Source organism: Typopeltis vanoorti, chromosome 12 (genome assembly GCF_054136105.1).
Source record: "Typopeltis vanoorti isolate ZY-2024b chromosome 12, IOZ_Tvanoo_1.0, whole genome shotgun sequence".
Lineage (NCBI taxonomy): Eukaryota > Metazoa > Arthropoda > Arachnida > Uropygi > Thelyphonidae > Typopeltis > Typopeltis vanoorti.
Genome location: NC_143560.1, coordinates 66,025,164 through 66,045,386, shown reverse-complemented (window position 1 = coordinate 66,045,386; position 20,223 = coordinate 66,025,164). Strand labels below are relative to the sequence as shown.

Genomic DNA, 20,223 nt, shown 5'->3' with positions numbered 1-20,223 from the left:
GAAGCAAACCTTGAAGATTCAGTGGCAAGCCCTGAAGAAAACACTGATTGATTGTGGTGAGGAAAAAAATCAGAATTCCATGGTGGACAGAGGAAATTAAAGAGGCATTGAAGGAAAAGAAAGCATATCGAGTTCCTGGCAAATAAGTCAGATTGTGCTCTTAGAGAATACAGAGACAAATGTAAGAAAGCTAAACACTGTGTAACACTAACTAAACAAAAGTCATGGGAAGACTTTGGTAAGTACATAGAAAATAAATATCAAGAAGGTGGCAAGATATCCTGGAAGTTGTTGAAGAAGTTCGGAAATGGAGGAAATAGTTCTGTAAAGGGAATTAGAGATGATAAAGGTGATATGAAAACTGGAGAAAAAGATATCCTTGAAGTATGGAGTAATTACTTCAAAAAATTGCTAAACGAAACAATCAGTGAGAGCACAGTGGTAAAAAAAACACTGTCCAGGCATGTCAGGAATACATATCCATACTTGAAGTAGAAAAAGCCATCAAAAGTCTGAAAAGGCACCTGGAGTAGATGATATTCGACCAGAAATGCTCAAGTATAGAATTATAAAAGTCTTACATTGGCTGTACTACATAGTTCTGTTTTACTTAGCAGACAAAAATCAGAAGTGTCCTTACAGAGGTGAATTATTTACTGTAGCAAGGGCATTCCAGAGAACTGAGGTAGATGGATGTAAGATTAGTGAAAGTAGCAGTTTTGTGGGTTAGTGTTTGAATTGTAAATGGATCCTGGGTGGCTGCTGCTGCTTGTATTATTGTATGCTTAGTAGAAATGGGTGGGCTGATAAATGCCAGTTCTGTTGTCGACCAAGAAAAGGCACAGTGCAGAAACAGACTATCATGTGTATGAGTGAGTGAGAGTGTGTCATTAGCTGAACTACTCTGTTTTGGAGAGTATCAAGAATTTTTAGAGGTTTTCGGTTTGCTGCAAAAATGATTGTAAATACTGCTCTCACATTTAAGCAAGAAGCAGTATTCGAATAATAACTGCCAATCAGGAACAACATTTCTTCTGACATTTATGAATTATTCAGATCGCCATTTGTTCAGGTTATTTTATATGGAAAGAAAAAATATACAAACAACCAGTACTGTTATGGGGTCCCCTTTCTCTCCCCCCCCACTAGCCAATTTCTATATGGAATTTCTGGATAACCAAGTACTCAACACAGTTACACATAAACCAATAGTTTGGGTATGCTATGTAGATGATGTTTTTGTTATTTTATTTATGGCGTAGACATATTAAATAAATGTTTAGTACATTTAAACAACCAACATCCAAAAATACCCTTCACCATAGAAAAAGAAATTGTCTTCCCTTTCTAGATGCACTAGTGCCATGACTATCAAATAGTTCATTATCCTTTTTCGTTTACAGAAAACCCACACACATTTGGAAGGTACTTACGTAAGCAATCACACCATCACCACCTATCCAAACAGTATATCATCCTCAAAACACTTCCACACAGAGCCAGGTCAGGTATCTTTGCAACAAGTTTTTAGTCAATGACTACAACTCCAATGAAATAAACAAAATACTTCATTCCTCACCCCATCCCTCCTACAACCAGCAGACAAGGTCACAACAACTATTCCCATCTCTTATATTCTAGATATATCTGAAAAGATAGCTAAAGTTCTTAGGATCACTTTCATCCTCTTGCACATCCTGGGGTGTACCTTGTGCCTGCAGCTTTGTCTCACTTTGGAAAGATAGGTAGCTCTGTTAACATCTGCCCTGAAGAACACAGGAACTACATCTGCAATCATCTGTATGGCATGTCAGGACTGGCAGATAATGTTGATTCTAATTCTAAAGATAGTCTGTCAGACCTGTAGTGGCTTCTTTTCAGCACAGTTGTCTTCCATTTGATCCTGCATGAAGGAATATCCAGATCATTGTCTGGAGCATGGTCAGTTATGAAGCATTTCCCTAACCTCAACAAGTATGGATGCATTAATTTACCAAAGATCTGGGAGGCAGTCATGCTAAGACCATATTAGCATGAACTGCTCTGAATTACCTTGACTGTTATCCATCTAATGGAAAAGGAACTAATGCCATAACAATGCACCTTTTCCATTAGAATTTTAATTGCTTCCATACCATTTTAATTGAGTGCTGTGTATCACTAGAGTTGTAATTTGTGTCCTGATGATGCTGGTTTTCTAGCCAGCAAAATATTAGCAAGTTTAATAAATTAATGATTGTTTTCTTCTGATCTTCACAGTACTGCTTGGAGAATGGATTATCTTGTTTTCTGATAGGCCATTGGTGACAACAAATGTCTCAGTATCTCTGCCTATAGGATCAGTGTAGTTTGAAAGGAAAGCTAGTTGCAAACATTAAAATCTCCAAGGATGATTTCACTATTAGAAAAGTTGGACTGCAGAAATCACCATTTAAAGAAAGGAAATCAAAAAGAGCAACAGAGACAACAATGAATTTAATAGAATGGATCAGAAGAGAGAGATTTTGGCCGAAGAAGATCAGAAAGGGAAGATTCTAATTTGGAAACATTCCATCTTTGAGATGAAAAGAGTCACTGTTTGTAATTCACTAGTCTTGGGTGGCTGAGCAGATAGCATACTTGCTCTTCAACCAATAGGTCATGGAATCGAATCTCATTATGGGCACTGAAGTTTATAAGATGAATTTCATCACCTGGTGTAAGACCACCAGCTTGCTTACTGGAAGCTTGAAGTGGTTTGAAAAGTTACATATTTATTCTCTAGAGCAGGTTGAAGATGGGATTCATATGAAGAGGTCAGGATTGAAACGAGCAGTGCTTCAGTAGCTGAAATGTGGTTTTGCAGACTGGAGATGAATATGCTTGATGGAGATGATTACTGAGATTGGAACATTCCAAAAGCCCTCCAGTGAATCTGGAAGGCATTTGGAGGTTTGCCTTATTCTGCATGTAATTATTTCTCTTAGCATGACTTTTCATGGTAGTTGTTTATGGAGAGTTGAAATTAGGAGGATGTGAAATATACAGTAATGGATTCTTCACTAGCTTACTCTTTTTCAAATTGTGGCCTTGGCAGTGCTTGTCCCTTCCTTTTCCACATCACTAGTCAGACTGCATACCTTGCCAAATGTGGCAGGAAGTTGCTAACTGACTATGGACACCTTCCCCAGCATTATCATTAGGTTTAGTTCAGTATGCTATCTGGTCTGAGGCATAATCATTTTAAAATTGTACTTTTGAAAAGTAGAAATGTTAGGTCTTTCCATGATGATGCTGATTTAAATGTGAAAACATTACTTATGTTGAATGCTGAGAAAAATGAGGAATTAGTAAACGTGGTCACTTCAGATTACTAGTAAACAAAATGTTGGTATTATATCAGTGCAGCTCATCTATCGCAGAGGTTTGGCGTCTCTTTTGAGGAGTGTAGACACCTTAAATCCTGTACGCATCAGTTCACTCCTATATAGTCTCATCCTATCTGATGGTATTATGTTGGGGGGGGAGAAATATCTATCCAGGTCCACTAATTGACCTGCTAATGTAAAGGTGCAGGCGAGGATTTGTTTGTAAGAGACTGACAGGACTTCTCTGAAGTTCGATGTCCTCCATATTGTGGTAGCCAGAACATCAGTTCCATCAGCATTTTATACTTCTGGGATTTAGTCCTAGACACTGGAATTTTGCAATCTTTCTTGTCCGTATTGAGAACATGGTTCGCTCAAATATTATATTCATAATCATATATTAATAATAATGATAATACATAATATCATATTTGCAATAATGCTTTTTTTTTGTATAGTGAAAGCAGTCAACTTCACACTTAGTTGCCCTAAGTATGTATATAATGGAAAGCATGCTCCTGATAGAGCATGTTATGTCATACTCTTATTATAACTAAGTATTACTGCCTAGATAAGTTAGTGTACTGTCGTTCATGAGAAAAAATAAAAGAGAACGTAGTTCTTAGATTTTATATATAAAATTGTAGGAATTGTCAAAATTTTGTCTGTTGAATAGTTAGGTTGATTTGAATTCTTTGAGCGGTAAAGTGAGGGATAAAAAAAAATGAAATATCATCTTGGATAAAAAAAAATATTAGGTTTTTCTGTTGAGGAACCAGTTATTTGAAAAACAGCCAAACTCATGATCCAAATATTATTATGCAGATATCTTTATGGAATCAGAAGACTTGTCATGAGAGATCCATTATTCGCACAATACCTATCATATCTCTCCATAAATTCATCCACTGATGAAGCACTCACAACCACCTATGGCAACCTACTCGCCATCTTCCTAGCAAAAAATCTAGTCCTAACACCTTTGCCCCTCTTTATTTTTCTTCTTCACATGTACTGAAAAAAGTTGTCAGTGTCAATGTTATAAATTCCCTTTAACAACTTATATGCTTCTATCACATCTCTTTTTTGCCCATCTGCTTTTGAAGCCCACAGACTGTGACCTATTCTCAAAAGAAGCATTCCACAGACCTGCACCAATCTTTGTCACTTGCTGGTGGATCCCCTCCACCACTTCTTTATCCATAAGGAATCCACATGCCCAGATCTATGCACAGTAGCCCAGATATGGTCTTATTACAATCTTATATAGGAGAACAATAACTCCTGTATCCCTGGTTGTTAGTGTGTTCTTCAACAACCATATAATTTGATCTGCTGCTTTTGTTACCTTAACATGCCCTCTAAACTTCGACTCCCTGTACACAATCATCCCCAAGTTCCTTTCCTCATCAGTTTCCTGCAGTTCAGTTCCATCAGTATAGTACACAACTTGCGATCCCTTCCCAAAGTACATCACCTTAGGCCACATTAAACTGTTAGCCATTTACTTTTGCCTATACTACTAGTCGATTTAAGTCTTCCTGCAGGATCTCTGCATCACCTTCATTTACTATCACTCTTCCAAATTTAGCATCATCAGCTAACAACTGAATATTTCTTGTCAAATCATTTTTCCTCTATGATTGGTGTATAAATTAAACAACAGAGGACCAAGTATTGAACCCTGTGGTATACTACTGGTCACCTGTAGTATACCATCAGCTACTCTTTAATCCATTAAAATGGGGATGAATATGAATCATTAGATTCATATTCATCCCCATTTGCTCCAATTTATGCAACAGTTTTATATGGAATCCTATCAAATGCCTTTGTAAAATCTAGCGATATCACTGAGTAGCCATTTCCCTTATCCAATTCCTTTCTCACTTGATTATAAAAGTAAGCAAATTACTAACAAGACCTATCCTTCACAAAACCTTGTCCCTTAGAGTATAATATTTCTATCCCCTAGTTCTGAATTTGTTCTTTCACCAATTTCTTCACTGCTTTAACTACTAGTCCTGAGATGCTGATTAGCCTATAATTTGCTACTTCTGTCTTGGGACATCCTTTATGCAGTGGGACTATTTTGTCCTCTTTCCACCCCATGTCCTTCCCCCAGTACTGGGGCTTAGATTATACGGCTTGGTCAGAGGAACTGATAATTCCCTTTCCCATTCTTTTAATATATGGGAAAATATTCCATCTAATCCCATAGCTCTGTTCACATTGAGGTTCCACAATATTTTAAGGACCTCCATTTCTTCAACTTCTATTCTCTCATCACTCAATGTCACATCCGCCATTGCTACATCACTATCTAGATGACAGATCCCTTGAATATGCTCACTCAGTAATTCAACTATTTGGTTTGCTTCTGTTTCTCCTCCACCATTAGCACTTTTTTTAAAAGTCATCCTTCCATAGTTATTCCTCCTTTTACTTGCCACATAACAAAAGAACTCTTTAGGATTTCTTTTGGCCTCATCAGCTAGCTTTCTGTCATAATTAAGTTTGCTCTTCTTTCCATACATCACTCTTTCTGAGATTAGCATACCCAAAGGCAAACTTGGGGTATGCTGATCACTTTTTTTCTTTGTAATACCTCCACAATCTTTCTTTGTCTACAACTCCTGCTTAATGAATATACAACTGATAATTAATATATCTGATGGCATTTAAATGTCTATTGTGTAAACATAACTGGCAGCCTGATTAGCACAGTGTAACCACTCTCCAGCTAGCACACTATTGTTCAAATCCCTCTATGAACATGGATGCTTGTGAATGTCTTTAGTGAAAGTTTAATTTCATCGCCCTGCTGTGGGACTACCACCCTGCTTATTGGAGGCCTAAAGTGGCGTATAAAAGTTTCATGTTTGGTCATTAGAGCAAGAGGTTTGGATTATGTAAAAAAATAAATATGTAACTAATAAAAAAACTTTAATCCATTTATGGTGTATGCTGATCACTTTTTTCTTTGTAATACCTCCACAATCTTTCTTTGTCTACAACTTTGCTAATGTATTATAGATTTACAATAGATGGAAATCACTTAAATATATTATTAAATAATAAAAAGACATAAATATTATTATTGGATTTTTCTGTAATTGATGTATTAGTTAAATAGTTTGGAAATATTCAAAAAAGTTAGTTAATAAATGTAATAAGAAACATAACATTTTTGGAAAAAAAATCTTAACAGATTTTAATGTGATCCCTTTCTGAAAAATAAACTGAATATCAGACCGTAACTTAGAATAATTTACATACAAAAGTATTTTTCAAATACAGGTACAGAATTAGTTTTTGCATTCTGTTATCATGCCATTTTTTTCCAAAATGTTTTTATATTGCAGCTGAAAGGAGAAGCAGAAGCATTTGCAATCGAGGCTAAAGCCAAAGCTGAAGCAGAACAAATGGCCAAGAAAGCGGATGCATTCAGGGAATACAAAAATGCAGCAATGATTGACATGGTATTAGATACTCTCCCAAAGGTAATGTATAATATTTAATATTAATTATTTTCTTAAAAAAGATCAGAAGCATATTGTGAACAAGACAGTATATTGGTTTATGTGCTCTCTTGTATAAGCAGTTTGACAAAAACACTAACTCTGAGCATGAGGAGAGAGAGAGAGAGAGAGAGATATCAGTGTATCAGAGAAAAGAAAACACATGGATTATGCAACGTGTGCAGTATGCAGTAACTGAATCATGTCAGATGTTTTATTTAATTTTTTATACAAAATTTTTATGTAGTTTTTACCAAGTATAGACAATGAGAAGCATGTAATCAGTGTATAGCAACTGAATCTTATCAATTTACATATTTTTTTTATAATTAAAAGGAAGAAAATTTTCATGGTTACTTCAAATGAGTGTGTACAAATTTAGTAAATTCAACTTGCATTGTAATTTAACTGAATATGACTTGTTGTGGGAGGGCACACTATCTGCTACAAAACACTGTCTCTCTTACTTAATCCTCCGAAAAATATAAACAGATAAGTTTTATGTTTGAATTTGGAAAGCGAGGTCTCCTTCCTTCTCTCATGATTGGAGAGCATTACTTTTTCCCTTATTTAATCCTCTAAATCAGTGTTTCTCAAACTTCAGATATCTGCATACCCCTTCTTAAATTTTCATTAATACCAAGTACCCCCTTATTAGATAATAAATAAAGTATATTTCATTGTAAATGTCTATTTTATTTGAATTTATGTGTTCATGTAAACAAAAAATATGATTTATTTTTAATAGAACAAAATTTGGAATAGGTTCCTCTTCATTTCCCATCCATGAAAATCCACATTTCAAGTAATTCATATCATACTTTCGAAGATTTTTCATCTTCTTCCTAGTTTGTTCTCCAGAGATGTCAGACGACACACCCTTATCAATTTCATTTGAGCCAGATGCAATATCAACATTTTCTTGTTGCTTACAGCTACTTGTATTTGCTATATTGTTCTCTTTTGTGGGTTTTATAAATCCAATTTTTAACCAGTGATCCATACTTGAGAATTTGAAAGCTAAAAAAATTACCGTATTTACTCGAATATAACTTGCACTTTTTTCCCAAAATTAAAGCTAAAAAATCGTGGTGTGAGATATATGTGGGGATTTTCGGAAACTCAAGTTTTCAGAAAAAAACTGAAAATGGTACGACTTACCAAGAAGCTCCTACTCGCTATCACTACTTTTGGCATCGAGAGCAGTTTCCTTATGTGCATTGTCAAAGTCATCTACCCAGATAGCTTCGTCTTCTTTCCCATTATTTCAAACAAAAGTTAACAGTAATTACAAGACTTGAGATACGTAAAGCAGCTATAAAGAAGTGCATATGATTGGTGCGGTATTAACAAAAGATCGCATGAACCAAAGACAAATTAGCATTTCAACAGTTGAGTTGAAATGCTAATTCCCTTCAACCGAATTCCATAATATCTGAAACACATTCACTATGTATTTCTTAGTTTTAACACGTTCACAATGGGGTGGTGTCCAGCAAAACCATATGTTGGACTGGCAACATATGGTTTTGCTGGAGTCTGTGCAGCAGTTTCTGTTGGAGGGGAGATGTGATTCATTAGTTAGTGCCATTTTTATCCCAGTTGTCTCTAATTGCACTATTTGTTGAGAAATATAATGATTCCATGCGTTAATGATGCATAGCTGAAAATTGCCACCTACCTCCTGAAGACCTTTCGTGTACCTCCAGGGGTACATGTACCACATTTTTAGAAACACTGCTCTAAATGAATGTAAACGAATAAATGTTGTGGTTGAATTTGGAAAGCAAGGTCTCCTACCTTCTCTCATTGCTATAATTACACACCTTTGATCAGCTGGTTTGTTTATTGGAAAACATGCTTAGGATACATGTATACTGACTCCCACCACACCTGTGAACTTGGTATAATTAACACCCTTAAAAAAAGGGGTCCTTATCCACCTGCTCTAGTAAGCAAGCTTTTAAAAAATAAACTCTGTCATCTTAAATGCCTTCATCAGTAATAGATATATATATATATATATATATTATATATAAATATTATATATATATATGTGTGTGTGTGTGCGTGTGTAGAAAGTTTTTTAACTTGAGTATATTATGTATTCAAGATACCAAGTAATTTTATATAAACTTGGTTTTTAATCCTATTTCCCAAGTAAGCAAACAGACAAGTAAGTCAAGTTTGCGCCTGCACGTAGTGCAAGTCTGAGGCAACTCATGGTAAAGGTGGCTTAAGCTCTTTCCTTAGTATTTTTCCCTTAATGTAAAGCACATCCCCTTGCAGAGATGTATGATGTTATGCATTAAAGGCAATGGTCACTACCCATACCGGTTTCGACCTTTATTGTGGGCTTGTCAGTGGGAGCCAGACCTGACGAGTCTGGCTGAAGTAATGCAGACTTTATGAATTTTGCCTAAACAAGTTGCTACAAGGTGCTTTGACCTTATTAAATAAAATTTTTTTAACTTGGGTATATTTTTTTAATTGAATTTAATAGCATACTATACTATTAAAATAATCTCAGGGCAGTTTTCAAACTGCCCCTTGAAATTTAGGAACTTCAACTGATTTTTTGAAGACCACCCTCATTAACAAACCCACTCACTTATCTGGGAGTCTACAAATCCTTTGCATTTCATACATCGACAAAATAGGAAGAACAAAAAAAAAAAATCATACAGTAGTGAACAAATTAATCCGAATACTCACGTTTTAAAGAAAAATTTTAATTTCGTAAGAACATGGGTACAAAAATTAAACTCCAACTTTAATTTGCTTAGGCATAGACTCTACTAATGTAGAACCCATTTTTTTTATTTCTGCATCTTGAAACCATACTTTTATAATGGATTGTATTTAAATTATCCTTTGTATCATTTTTAATTTTCCAAGTATCTTTTTCACTATGATCAAAAAATTTTCTTTTGGGCTAATGTCAGGAGAGTTACCTTACTTTTCCACAGGAGCAATTGGATGTTGTGATATTTGAGGAACTCTTTCACATTTTTGCCTCAGCTAGTTTTGAAACTCACAGACCTTCAATCTATTCTCATAGGGAGCATTCCATTCCATTCCATAAACTTCTAACAATCTTTGTCACTTAGCTATGGATCCTCTCCCACTTTTTCATCCCCACAGAATCCAGATGACCAGATCTGTGCACAGTAGTCCAGATATGGCCTTATTAAAGCCTTATAAAGGGGAATAATAAAGCTTGTTCTTCAAATATGCGATCAGATATATTATTTTGGCCACTGTTGCAATATGCCTGCCCTCTAAATTTCATCTTCCTATCCACAGTAACCTACAAAGTCATCAATTTCCTGCCATTCAGTTCCATCAGTATAGTACACAGCTTGCAATCTCTTCTTCCCAAAATGCATCACCTTATGCTTGAACCCATTAAATGGGTAACCATTTACCTTTACATCATCTTCATTAACTCTTTCTAGCTTTCCATCATCAGCATACAACTGAACACTTCAACTCAACTATTTCATTTGTTTCTGTTACCTCCATACCATCAATACTTTTTAAATTCATCCTTCTAGACTCATTCTTCCTCATTCTGCCACATAACAAAATAACCCTCTAGGATTTCTTTTGGTCTCATAATTAGCTTCGGCCTTCCTTATCATACATGTCACCCTTCTTGCCTGTGCCTTGTACTGGTCATGGGTGTTCCCCATTCTCAGGAGCAATTTAGCACCGTTTTCTGTATATTCCTTCCAGAACTTTTTCTGCAGCTCTTACTTAATAATGCTATTCATCCATCCAACTCCTACTTGATGAATCATCATGACTCTGAGTATGCAGTCCGATACTGCTTTCTTCAAGCACCCCTTCACCTCTCTCATGCACTGCCAACATCTCTAAATTTTTACCATAGCACTGCTGAATCTGACTCATCAGCTTGTCATAATCACCTGTTTTAAAATTTCACATAATACACCTTCTTAACAGAATATTCTACATGCCTAGCAATCTCCCAGGTAAAGACCACATGATTTCTTTTCAGCAGAAGTAACATTGCTAGATTGGTTACTAAGTTCTCTAATGCTGTGATCAGATCTAGCAGTCTTGAACCTTGTATTACCTTCATTATGTTCTGTCTCAGGTAATTCTCTCTCTCAACAACTGTGTAAATTTCATTTCCTTAACTCCCTATTACCATTCTTGCTTCCAGTTTTTATCCCCATAGTTGAACTCCCATAATAATTACTCAATCTGGACTCATGCTAATTTGCCAATGCATACTATCTACATTCTCTCTTATACCCCTCTTGCATCTGTAACAGCAACAAACTATATGCTTCATCCTGTTGGCTATCTCATACCCAATAGCCTCAAATGAACTGCTCTCTGCATCTGTCCCTCCTTATGTACTTCTGCGCTTTTTTTTTTTTTATTGCTTCAGTTCTTCTACTGTCATTAGTAAAACCTCATCCTCCCAATCTGTTACCTCTGTCCTCTTGAAAATACTATAATATTGCATTCTACCCTATGATTATATCATTTTGTCATCCAAGTCTCATTAATATCTATAAACTTTGGCCACACTTTGCCATAACCAGTGCCAATTACCTGAGCACTGGTATTTCATCTTTTTCATTTTCAAAACCTTGAAAATGAAAAAGATGAGTGGAAAGTACTGTCAATAATACCAAACTTATTGTTAATGCTGCTCTAGAGAGTCGAAGCATTCTTTGAGGGAGTATCTCTTCTATGTTGTTCATTGCCTACATACTCTCCTTGAACACATTTACTGGAGATGCACCCATATCATCCATACACTCATTACTTGCCATGATAACAACTTAGACCACCTATATTTCCTAACCTTTTCTTGCCCAGCTTCCAAGAATGAACCTGAGTTCTCACTCTTATCTGTCATAAACTATAAAATGTCAGTTTTCTCTATACTGTAAGATTATCTCTTTACCAACTTGTATTTCAGTCTGTCTCCTCTTATTGATCTGTTTCTCAAGGTTTGATGACCACAATTTTTCAATCTATGCTGTATGCACAATTCCATAGGTCAGATATCCCTCCACTGGTTCTTCTCTACTATCTCTTTATCTCCCTAACCAGGTGACCATATTTCAGCATAACAGATGTGGTTTATCAAAGCCTTGTAAAGTGGGAGGATAACTTCCTTATTCCAGGACATCGATGATCTTTTCAACATTTTGGTTATCAGATGTGATAATTTAACAGTCTTAGCAATGTGATCCTTAAACTTCAACTCTCTGTCCTTTGTTACCCACAGGTTTCTGGTTTCATTGACCACTTATAGTAAATTCCCATTAATATAATACTTAGCCTGCAGTATTTCTAGTAAAAATGCAAATCCTCACCAAGCAGCATTAAATTGATGCCATTAAAACCAATGTGGGCAGTCAGATTCTGTATCAGGTATGCATGTTATCACTTTCCTCAAATTTGAATTATCAGAAAATAACTTATCCTCTCTACATCCCCCTGTTATGTCATCACTTTTCCTAAAATAATTTACTTTCATTACGAATTTACCTCTCTACAATAACCACAAGACTTACAAAATTTCCCTGACTCTAATATCTGTATCACTTCTTACGTGTTCATTCTATAAGGAAAGCAAATTCTATATCTCTAGCCGATTCCTAATTTTACTCACGTGCTTACCCTGACTGTTAAAGGTTATTCCTTGCTAAAAGAAATGAATCCTCTAATTTCTTTCTGGGGCTGTCTCCTCTTCAGATATTGACAAAGTTATTTTTTTAAAGCTGCACAAACCAATATCTTAGAATAGAGGGGACTCTTCTTCAGGGAGACTTTTCCAGACTTTTGGTGCTCATGGGTGAATAAATTTAGTGCTTAAACTCATAAATTAAACGCTTTACTGTGGCTAAGTAAATTCTGGTTTGCAGTCGTAACCTCTATAACAACATGTTATACCTTTCTTTCAATCCCCCCCCCCCGCTATGGTTCAGATTAATGAGTGGTAGTTTTGATTCATATCACAGGCAAAACTCAGGTGTAGAAGAAAAAACATATTTATTGGAATCTAAACACATGTTAAACCAATCTCACTTTCAATTAGTTCAATGACATGCTAAATCAAACTGATTAATACTCTAATGCATGAACAATAAATCCTTTTTTAAGTTAGAGATTAAACACACATAATATAAACATTATACACTTCTAATCAATATTCTATCTACTATGTTAGTCTTGCACATTAAACTAGTCACAATCATCTATAATCGTTCCAGACAATTTGTCTTATGGACATTAGCCACTGCTAAATAATCACTTAAAGTTCTTAAATACCGTCTATACTCGATTATTACACTACAATGATCTTTCCCTTTTACTGACTGGGTAATTATACAACAAAATCTGTACTTTACCATTTCTTGTGGCAGGATCTCCAGGTCCGTCTGAACTGTCCTTCTTTGTTTGAATTACCTCTCGATACTTCCATAAGCCTGCGTCCACATGGTGGGTCACTATAGTCATCAGATTAAGCTATGCTCTGCACCTGGCGTTGTTCCCGTGTCTATTCTCGATCTGTTTCAGGCCATCCTCGTTTCTACTGCCGGTTCATAGGATACATCCGCGATATTATTCTGTCAGAACTTTCAGCGAAGGAGCGAAGACAACATATGCCGACATCTCATGCTCTAGCACCGCAGAAATTCAGAAATTCAGACATCGAAGAGAAAAGCGCACTGTCTGATATTGTACTATTACCAAGAGACACCATCAGGAACTTCTGATCCATGGGAGAAGTCGAATCATCATCCATCAAAATAGGCAAAAAAAAAAAGCTTTGGGAAAGGGGTGCAAACCTTTTTATTCTCCCTTCACTCCCCCCCCCCCTTTTAGCACCCTGTTACTAGCTGCGATAGCGCCCTCTTTCTGCGATCTTTTCCTGCCTGCTACTTTCTTCGTCCGCGGGGATTTTGGCACATCGTGAGATCTCTAGTAGCGTCTCTTCCGCGAAACGAATGTACGTTGCTTTCCAAGATTGCCAATGCCTCAGGCCAGCCCATGACCTTTGGACTATTGTTTACATCTAATTTACCCATTCGTTGTATACATGTTGCATTCATATAATACTAATTTATACACAAAGTTCTTTACATGGTATTACAATTCTACTAAAAGGAGGTAATTCTATTTCTATTTACAGTTAGTACTTTATTTCTTCTGCTCGAGTACAAGTTTTTTCTCTCAGCTGATTTTTCTGACTTGTTAAATCCTGAATGAATTGTTTCAAGTTCTTCATTCAGGATGTAACACCCCTCCACTATTAGTAATATACCAGGTAAATAAGTGACCTAAGTACAGTATTCTATGTTACTCCATTCATTTCTCTTCTCTTGGTTTCTACATCTCCATACATCACTTTCTAATAACTATCAGTCACTCACAAGCTTCTTTTTATATCTATTCATTTATGTTTGTATAAAAACTTCTCATATGCAATCCTGTCCGATGTCTTACAAAATTCAGAAGTATGGCATAAAAATAATCCTAATTTATAATTATGAGTCTTTTCACAGTTGTATCTTTGCATTAGTATTTTATTAGTTTTGGTTTTGTAATTGTGTATAATCGACTTGTGATGTGCCTGCAATAAGAAACTGATATTTATATTAATATAAAATATGTGATGGTTGTAATAATTTCATTGGTTCTTATTGTAATTCATAATTGTTAAGTGTACTGTAATATCTACCGTTCATAATGATTTTGTTATTTTCGACCATCTGAATGTAAGAAAAAATTGACATAAACTGGGTTTTATATTGGCCGAAGGATTTTAATTGATACTAAGTAAGAAATACCAACACGTTACACCAACTTAGCTGTTTGGCTTCTTCAGGGTGAATAAAAGAGATATAAAACAACTTAAACTGTTCATGAAAGAATGAACCGAATACAATTGTATTTTTTTACAAATACAGAAGAACACATACATCAAACGCATGGCGCATGTATGATGTCAACTGTTGTTATGCAGGAACGTTCTGTAATTAGCAGCGAAATTTAACTCTGGCGTGCTTAATGATCTTATGAGGGTCCTCCAAATATCAGCTAGAATTAATCCTTGGTTTCTATTGAGGTTGTGTTTAGAACGGATGACTGTTACGCTTCTTTTATGTAATAGGAACAGAAATCTTCCTCTAAATAGAGCATGGAGCTTTTGTCCCATTCGATAGTATGGTTTGTCCTCGAGAAATGAAGGGCTAACCCAGAATTGTCTTCTCTGATATTGTTTACATCTCCTATGTGTTCTTTTTTTTTTTTTTAATTTAGATCTCTGAAACAGACATTCTTACAAGCCTTGATGTAATATCCTTATTTACTAATGTTCCAGTAGAAATCAGCATTTTGAGAAACCTCTTCCCTCAAGATATTACTTCTCTTTTCCATCATTGCCTAAAATCTAATTTTTTCTTATGGAATGGAACAATTTACAAACAATTAACAGGCCTTGCAATGGGCAGCCCTCTTTCCCTTCCCCCTTGTGCAGATCTCTTTATGGAGAAACTGAAAAATGACATTTTGTCTCAATTAGACCCTAAACCCACAGTGTGGTGGAGGTACATGGGTGACATTTTTATTGTATGGAAAAACGCAGAAAAAGATCTTTTTGATTTTCTTACCAAGATCAACTCCTTCCATCCATCACAAAATAAAGTTCACCGTAGAACTTGAGAAGGACAAACAATTACCATTCCTGGATACTTTAATTAAGAAACAAATGGATGGACATACCAGCCTTGCAGTCTATCGCAAACCAACCAACACAGATCGATCCTTGCACTTCACATCTTCGCACCACATTTCTCAAAAACTAAGCATCGTACACATGCTAAAAAATAGGGCATCTGATATCGCTGCAGAAGATAAAGATCTCGAAGATGAACTATCCCACATATCGAAAACCCTGATAGACAGAGGTTAGCCAAAAAAATTGATCCATAAGATATTTTTCTGCGACCCCCCCACAACAACAATCTGAGGAAACACGTTATAAATCCACCATCGCCATTTCTTATGCTGGGACAGTTTCTAAAAATATTGCTACACTCCTCAAGCCACATGAAATACGAGTGACTTTTAAAACCTTTAAAGACTATCCCCATTTTTTAAGATCTCTGAAAGACAGTCATGCCTTCTTCAAATATGCCTGGTGTCTATAACATTCCCTGTTCATGTGGATTAAATTATATTAGTCAGGCCTCAAGAAGTTTGGAAATTAGAAAAAAATAACATGTAGGAGATGTAAACAATAACAGAGAAGACAATTCTGGGTTAGCCCTTCATTTCTCGAGGACAAACCATACTATCGAATGGGACAAAAGCTCCATGCTCTATTTAGAGGAAGATTTCTGTTCCCATTACATAAAAGAAGCATAACCGTCATCCGTTCTAAACACAACCTCAATAGAAACCAAGGATTAATTCCAGCTGATATTTGGAAGACCCTCATAAGATCATTAAGCACACCAGAGTTAAATTTCACTGCTAATTACAGAACTTTCCTGCATAACAACAGTTGGCATCATACACGCTCCATGCTTTTGATGTATGTGTTCTTCTGTATTTGTAAAAAAATACAATTGTATTCGGTTCATTCTTTCATGAACAGTTTAAGTTGTTTTGTATCTCTTTTATTCACCCTGAAGAAGCCAAACAGCTAAGTTGGTGTAACGTGTTGGTATTTCTTACTTAGTATCAATTAAAATCCTTATGTCAATATAAAACCCAGTTTATGTCAATTTTTTTTTATCCATCATTCATCATAAAGACATTCTTTTTTCACTAACAATGATGTGTCATCCATTACTAACTTCTCATTTACTGCTTAGTTCATCAAGTGCACATGCTCATCGAGAAGGCTGATGGGTAATTGACAGCTGACAAAGTGCTTGGTACATGGGTAACAGTAACAAAAAAAAAGAAGCAAGAATGGAAGTTTGAGAATGTAGTCCAGAGAACTTTGTTTTAGGAAGTTTTTTAAGAAAACTTGACAGTTGAAATATATTAATAGAGGATTCTGAAAATGGAATCATAGCAAAGTGAATTGGAAAAGTGAGACCATCAACAAGTAAATAGAAGAAGATATTAAGTAAATGTTCTATTTCAACATTTGAAGAAATACAGAAATGAAAGTTTTCATCTTCTGTATCAAGATTACCAGTGATATTAATTATTTTATTGGCACAAGCGGTGTAATTAGAGAAATCTAAAACTGTAAAGTAGCTGTGATGAAGAGCTTTGCTTCGATACATTTTGTTCATAAAGTAGTAAAAAAAAAAAAAACTGTTTTTCTCAGGTGAAGAATTTACAATTTGTGTTTCATGTAATAAAATTGCCTGAGGTAAAAATATTTATATTCCATGAAACATCAAGGGTGAATGGAACAATATATGCTAAATAAGGAAACACTGCATAATCCCATGGAAGTTAGAAGTTTTATATTTTGAGAAAAGGCCTGACAAGAAACTGACTCTAATGAACATTTATTGTTTGTAGGAATTTGTTGTGGAAAAACAAAATGTTCAGTCTAGTAACTGATTAAGTAATGCTAAAGATAAGAGATCTCTTAGTATAGTTTTATTTTAGGTCTTGGATCCAAATAGTTTTATAGATATTAATTTAATTATATTAACTATATATATTATTTTCAGTTTCATTCAATATATATATATATATATATATATATATATATATATATATATATATTTTTTTTTTTTTTTTATTTGGTCTCAAGTCATTTCCTGGACTCTAAAAGTAATGAAGTTAAGTCATTGCACCAATTGGATTGAACTCTTGTAAATTTACTTAGCACTTGGTGTAAAAAAAAAAGTCTCATCACAAAGATAAACAAATTGGCACAGTCTCTCTCTTACAGGAAGATTTAACAATGGTACATCCATTTCCCCTATTCCATTCTGTTGTCATCATTATTATATAACCTGAGCAGATTGCTAAAGCAAGGCCTACCTTCAACAAAACCATGCTGTCTTCTGTAAAGGAAAATGCTACCTGCTCACCTCTGGATGTTGAGCCCTTTACCAGCCTTTCCAATACCTTAATGACTACTCCATGCAACCAGGTCAGGAGACATCATTAATTCTCTTGCACAATTCTATTAGAAAAATAGAAAAATCCATTCCATTGATGTGTTGGAAATAAGTTTTTGCAATACTTTTAATATCTCTAAGTAGTTAGAGTACATCTCTACTTCCATCTTCTCATCTAGATGGTTATCTGGATGACAAGATAAACAGCTATTGGTTAGTGGAGATATTTAGGTCGCTGCTGTTCAGCAGGAGATTCTTTGTTGATTTTCAAGAAAAAAAGAGCAGATGGTATATCCAGAAAAATGGCCTACCTCAGAGAAGTATGCTGTCTTCCTCCTCTTCAATATATATATACTAACGACCAACCTATAAACCCACGGTCAAGAACCTTCTTATATGAAGATGACCGGGCAATAGCTTATCAAGCAAAATCCTTTGATAACATTGAGAAGCAGCTCACACAAGAACTAGAAACCCTTATAGTTTACTGTAAGGAAAACCAACTAAAACCAAATCCCAGTGAAAGCCAAATGTGTCTTTTCCATCTCAATAATAGGAAGGCGAAGAGAGAGTTGAATATAGAATGGAATGGTGTGAAATCAGTCAATTATTCAAATCGAACTTACCTAGGTGTTACACTAGATAGGTCCTTAAATTATAAGTGACACATAGAGAAGACAGCAGCTAAAACTCAAACACGACTAATATTCTATGCCATTTAACATCATCTCAGCAGGGTGCAAGCTCACAAGTACTGTGCACTAGCTTTTTGACAGCCGAGTATGCTTGCCCTGTTTGGGAAAGATGATCACATGTCAAAATTATTGACAAGGTTCTTAATGAAACGTCAGCACATTACTGGCTGCCTTAAGCCTACAAAAATTGACCATCTATAATCACTCTCTGATATTGCACCTCCTCACATCAGAAGGACTAAACAGAGTAGATATGAGCAGAAACAACAACTAAATGATAAACGGCATCCTTTGTATGGACATGTTGCAATACTTAGGAGGCTAAGATCAAATATTTACTCAGTGGAACCATTAGTTGATTTCACAAAAGCTACAAGGTCAACAATGCAGCAAGAACAATCTCCAGAGGCACTGAACTTTAATGAATCTCTTCCTTCTGGCTTACATCTAGACTGGAAAAGATGGAAGATATTGAATAGACTTCATTCCGGAATGGTCAGATCAAAACAGAATATGGCCAGATGGGGCAGACAATGACAGCTTCTCGTGGTGAAGCACAAACCGTGGATCATCATCTGCAATGCTGCTTAATAGACATTAATAATATATGTACCCGAGATGATTTAATGCAGTGTAATGAAACAGCTTTAAAGTATATTAATCACTGGATGAGTGAAATCTGACATTTTATGTTTTTGCATAATATTTTATGCAAGTGGCATTTTTTCTTTTAATGTATGCTCTTACATTTTCTGTAGTTTACACACAAAATAAATAAATAAAATACAGATAGCTAATGGGTTGTGTTGAACACATACCTTACTAAAGTTAATCACTCATTCTGCTATCTGCATTCACTAAGGTTATTCTTCCATGGCTGTTCCTTCCTTCCTTTTATTTGCCACAAAAAAAGAAAGAAAAGAAAAGCCTGTTGAACGCATACCTTACTAAGGTTATTCTTCCATGCTGTTCCTTCCTTCCTTTTACTTGCCACAAAAAAAGAAAGAAAAGAAAAGCCTGTAGCTACTCTTCATGGTCTGATTTTGTCTTCCTCGCAATGGCTGATGCTATCCTAACTTGCTTTTTATACCTTTTTTTTTTTATGTTGTTCCCACCCATGAGAAGTTATTTTGCGAACTATAGTACATTTTGTATCTTGGGTAGGCTAGGGATATTTTTTTTCATTTTTATAAATTTTATATTTCTTTGCATTTTTCATTAATTTTTATATAGTCCAGAAAGTCTGCTCTAGAGACCAAACATCGAACTTTTCAAGCCACTTCAGGTCTCCAGTAACTGGGATGGTGGTTCGCAGCAGATGATGAAATTCATCTCCCACCTAAAATACTGCTCCCAGTATAAAAATCTTCTGATCATCATCTTTCTCCTGGTATTGGAGCTACTACATTTTCTTTTTATATATCTCTTGCATTAAAGTTTTGTTCATGCATTTAACTTCTGTGAATGGTGTATAGCAGGTGTATAGCCCCATTTGATCTTTATAGACACTGTTGATTCCTCTTGTTGCCTGAACCTGTTGCCTCTGTTACTCATGTTACCATCACCA

At 35.4% G+C, this 20,223-nt stretch overlaps 1 protein-coding gene across 1 annotated transcript in view; it reads left to right on the top strand.

Moving 5' to 3' along the window:
- LOC150100848 (flotillin-1-like) overlaps positions 1-20,223 on the top strand; it is a 198,986-nt gene that overhangs the window by 146,713 nt on the left and 32,050 nt on the right. Inside the window, exon 10 of the mRNA XM_090401919.1 lies at positions 6,713-6,850. Coding sequence (XP_090258045.1) covers positions 6,713-6,850 — 138 coding nt within the window. The remainder of the gene's footprint in view (positions 1-6,712; positions 6,851-20,223) is intronic.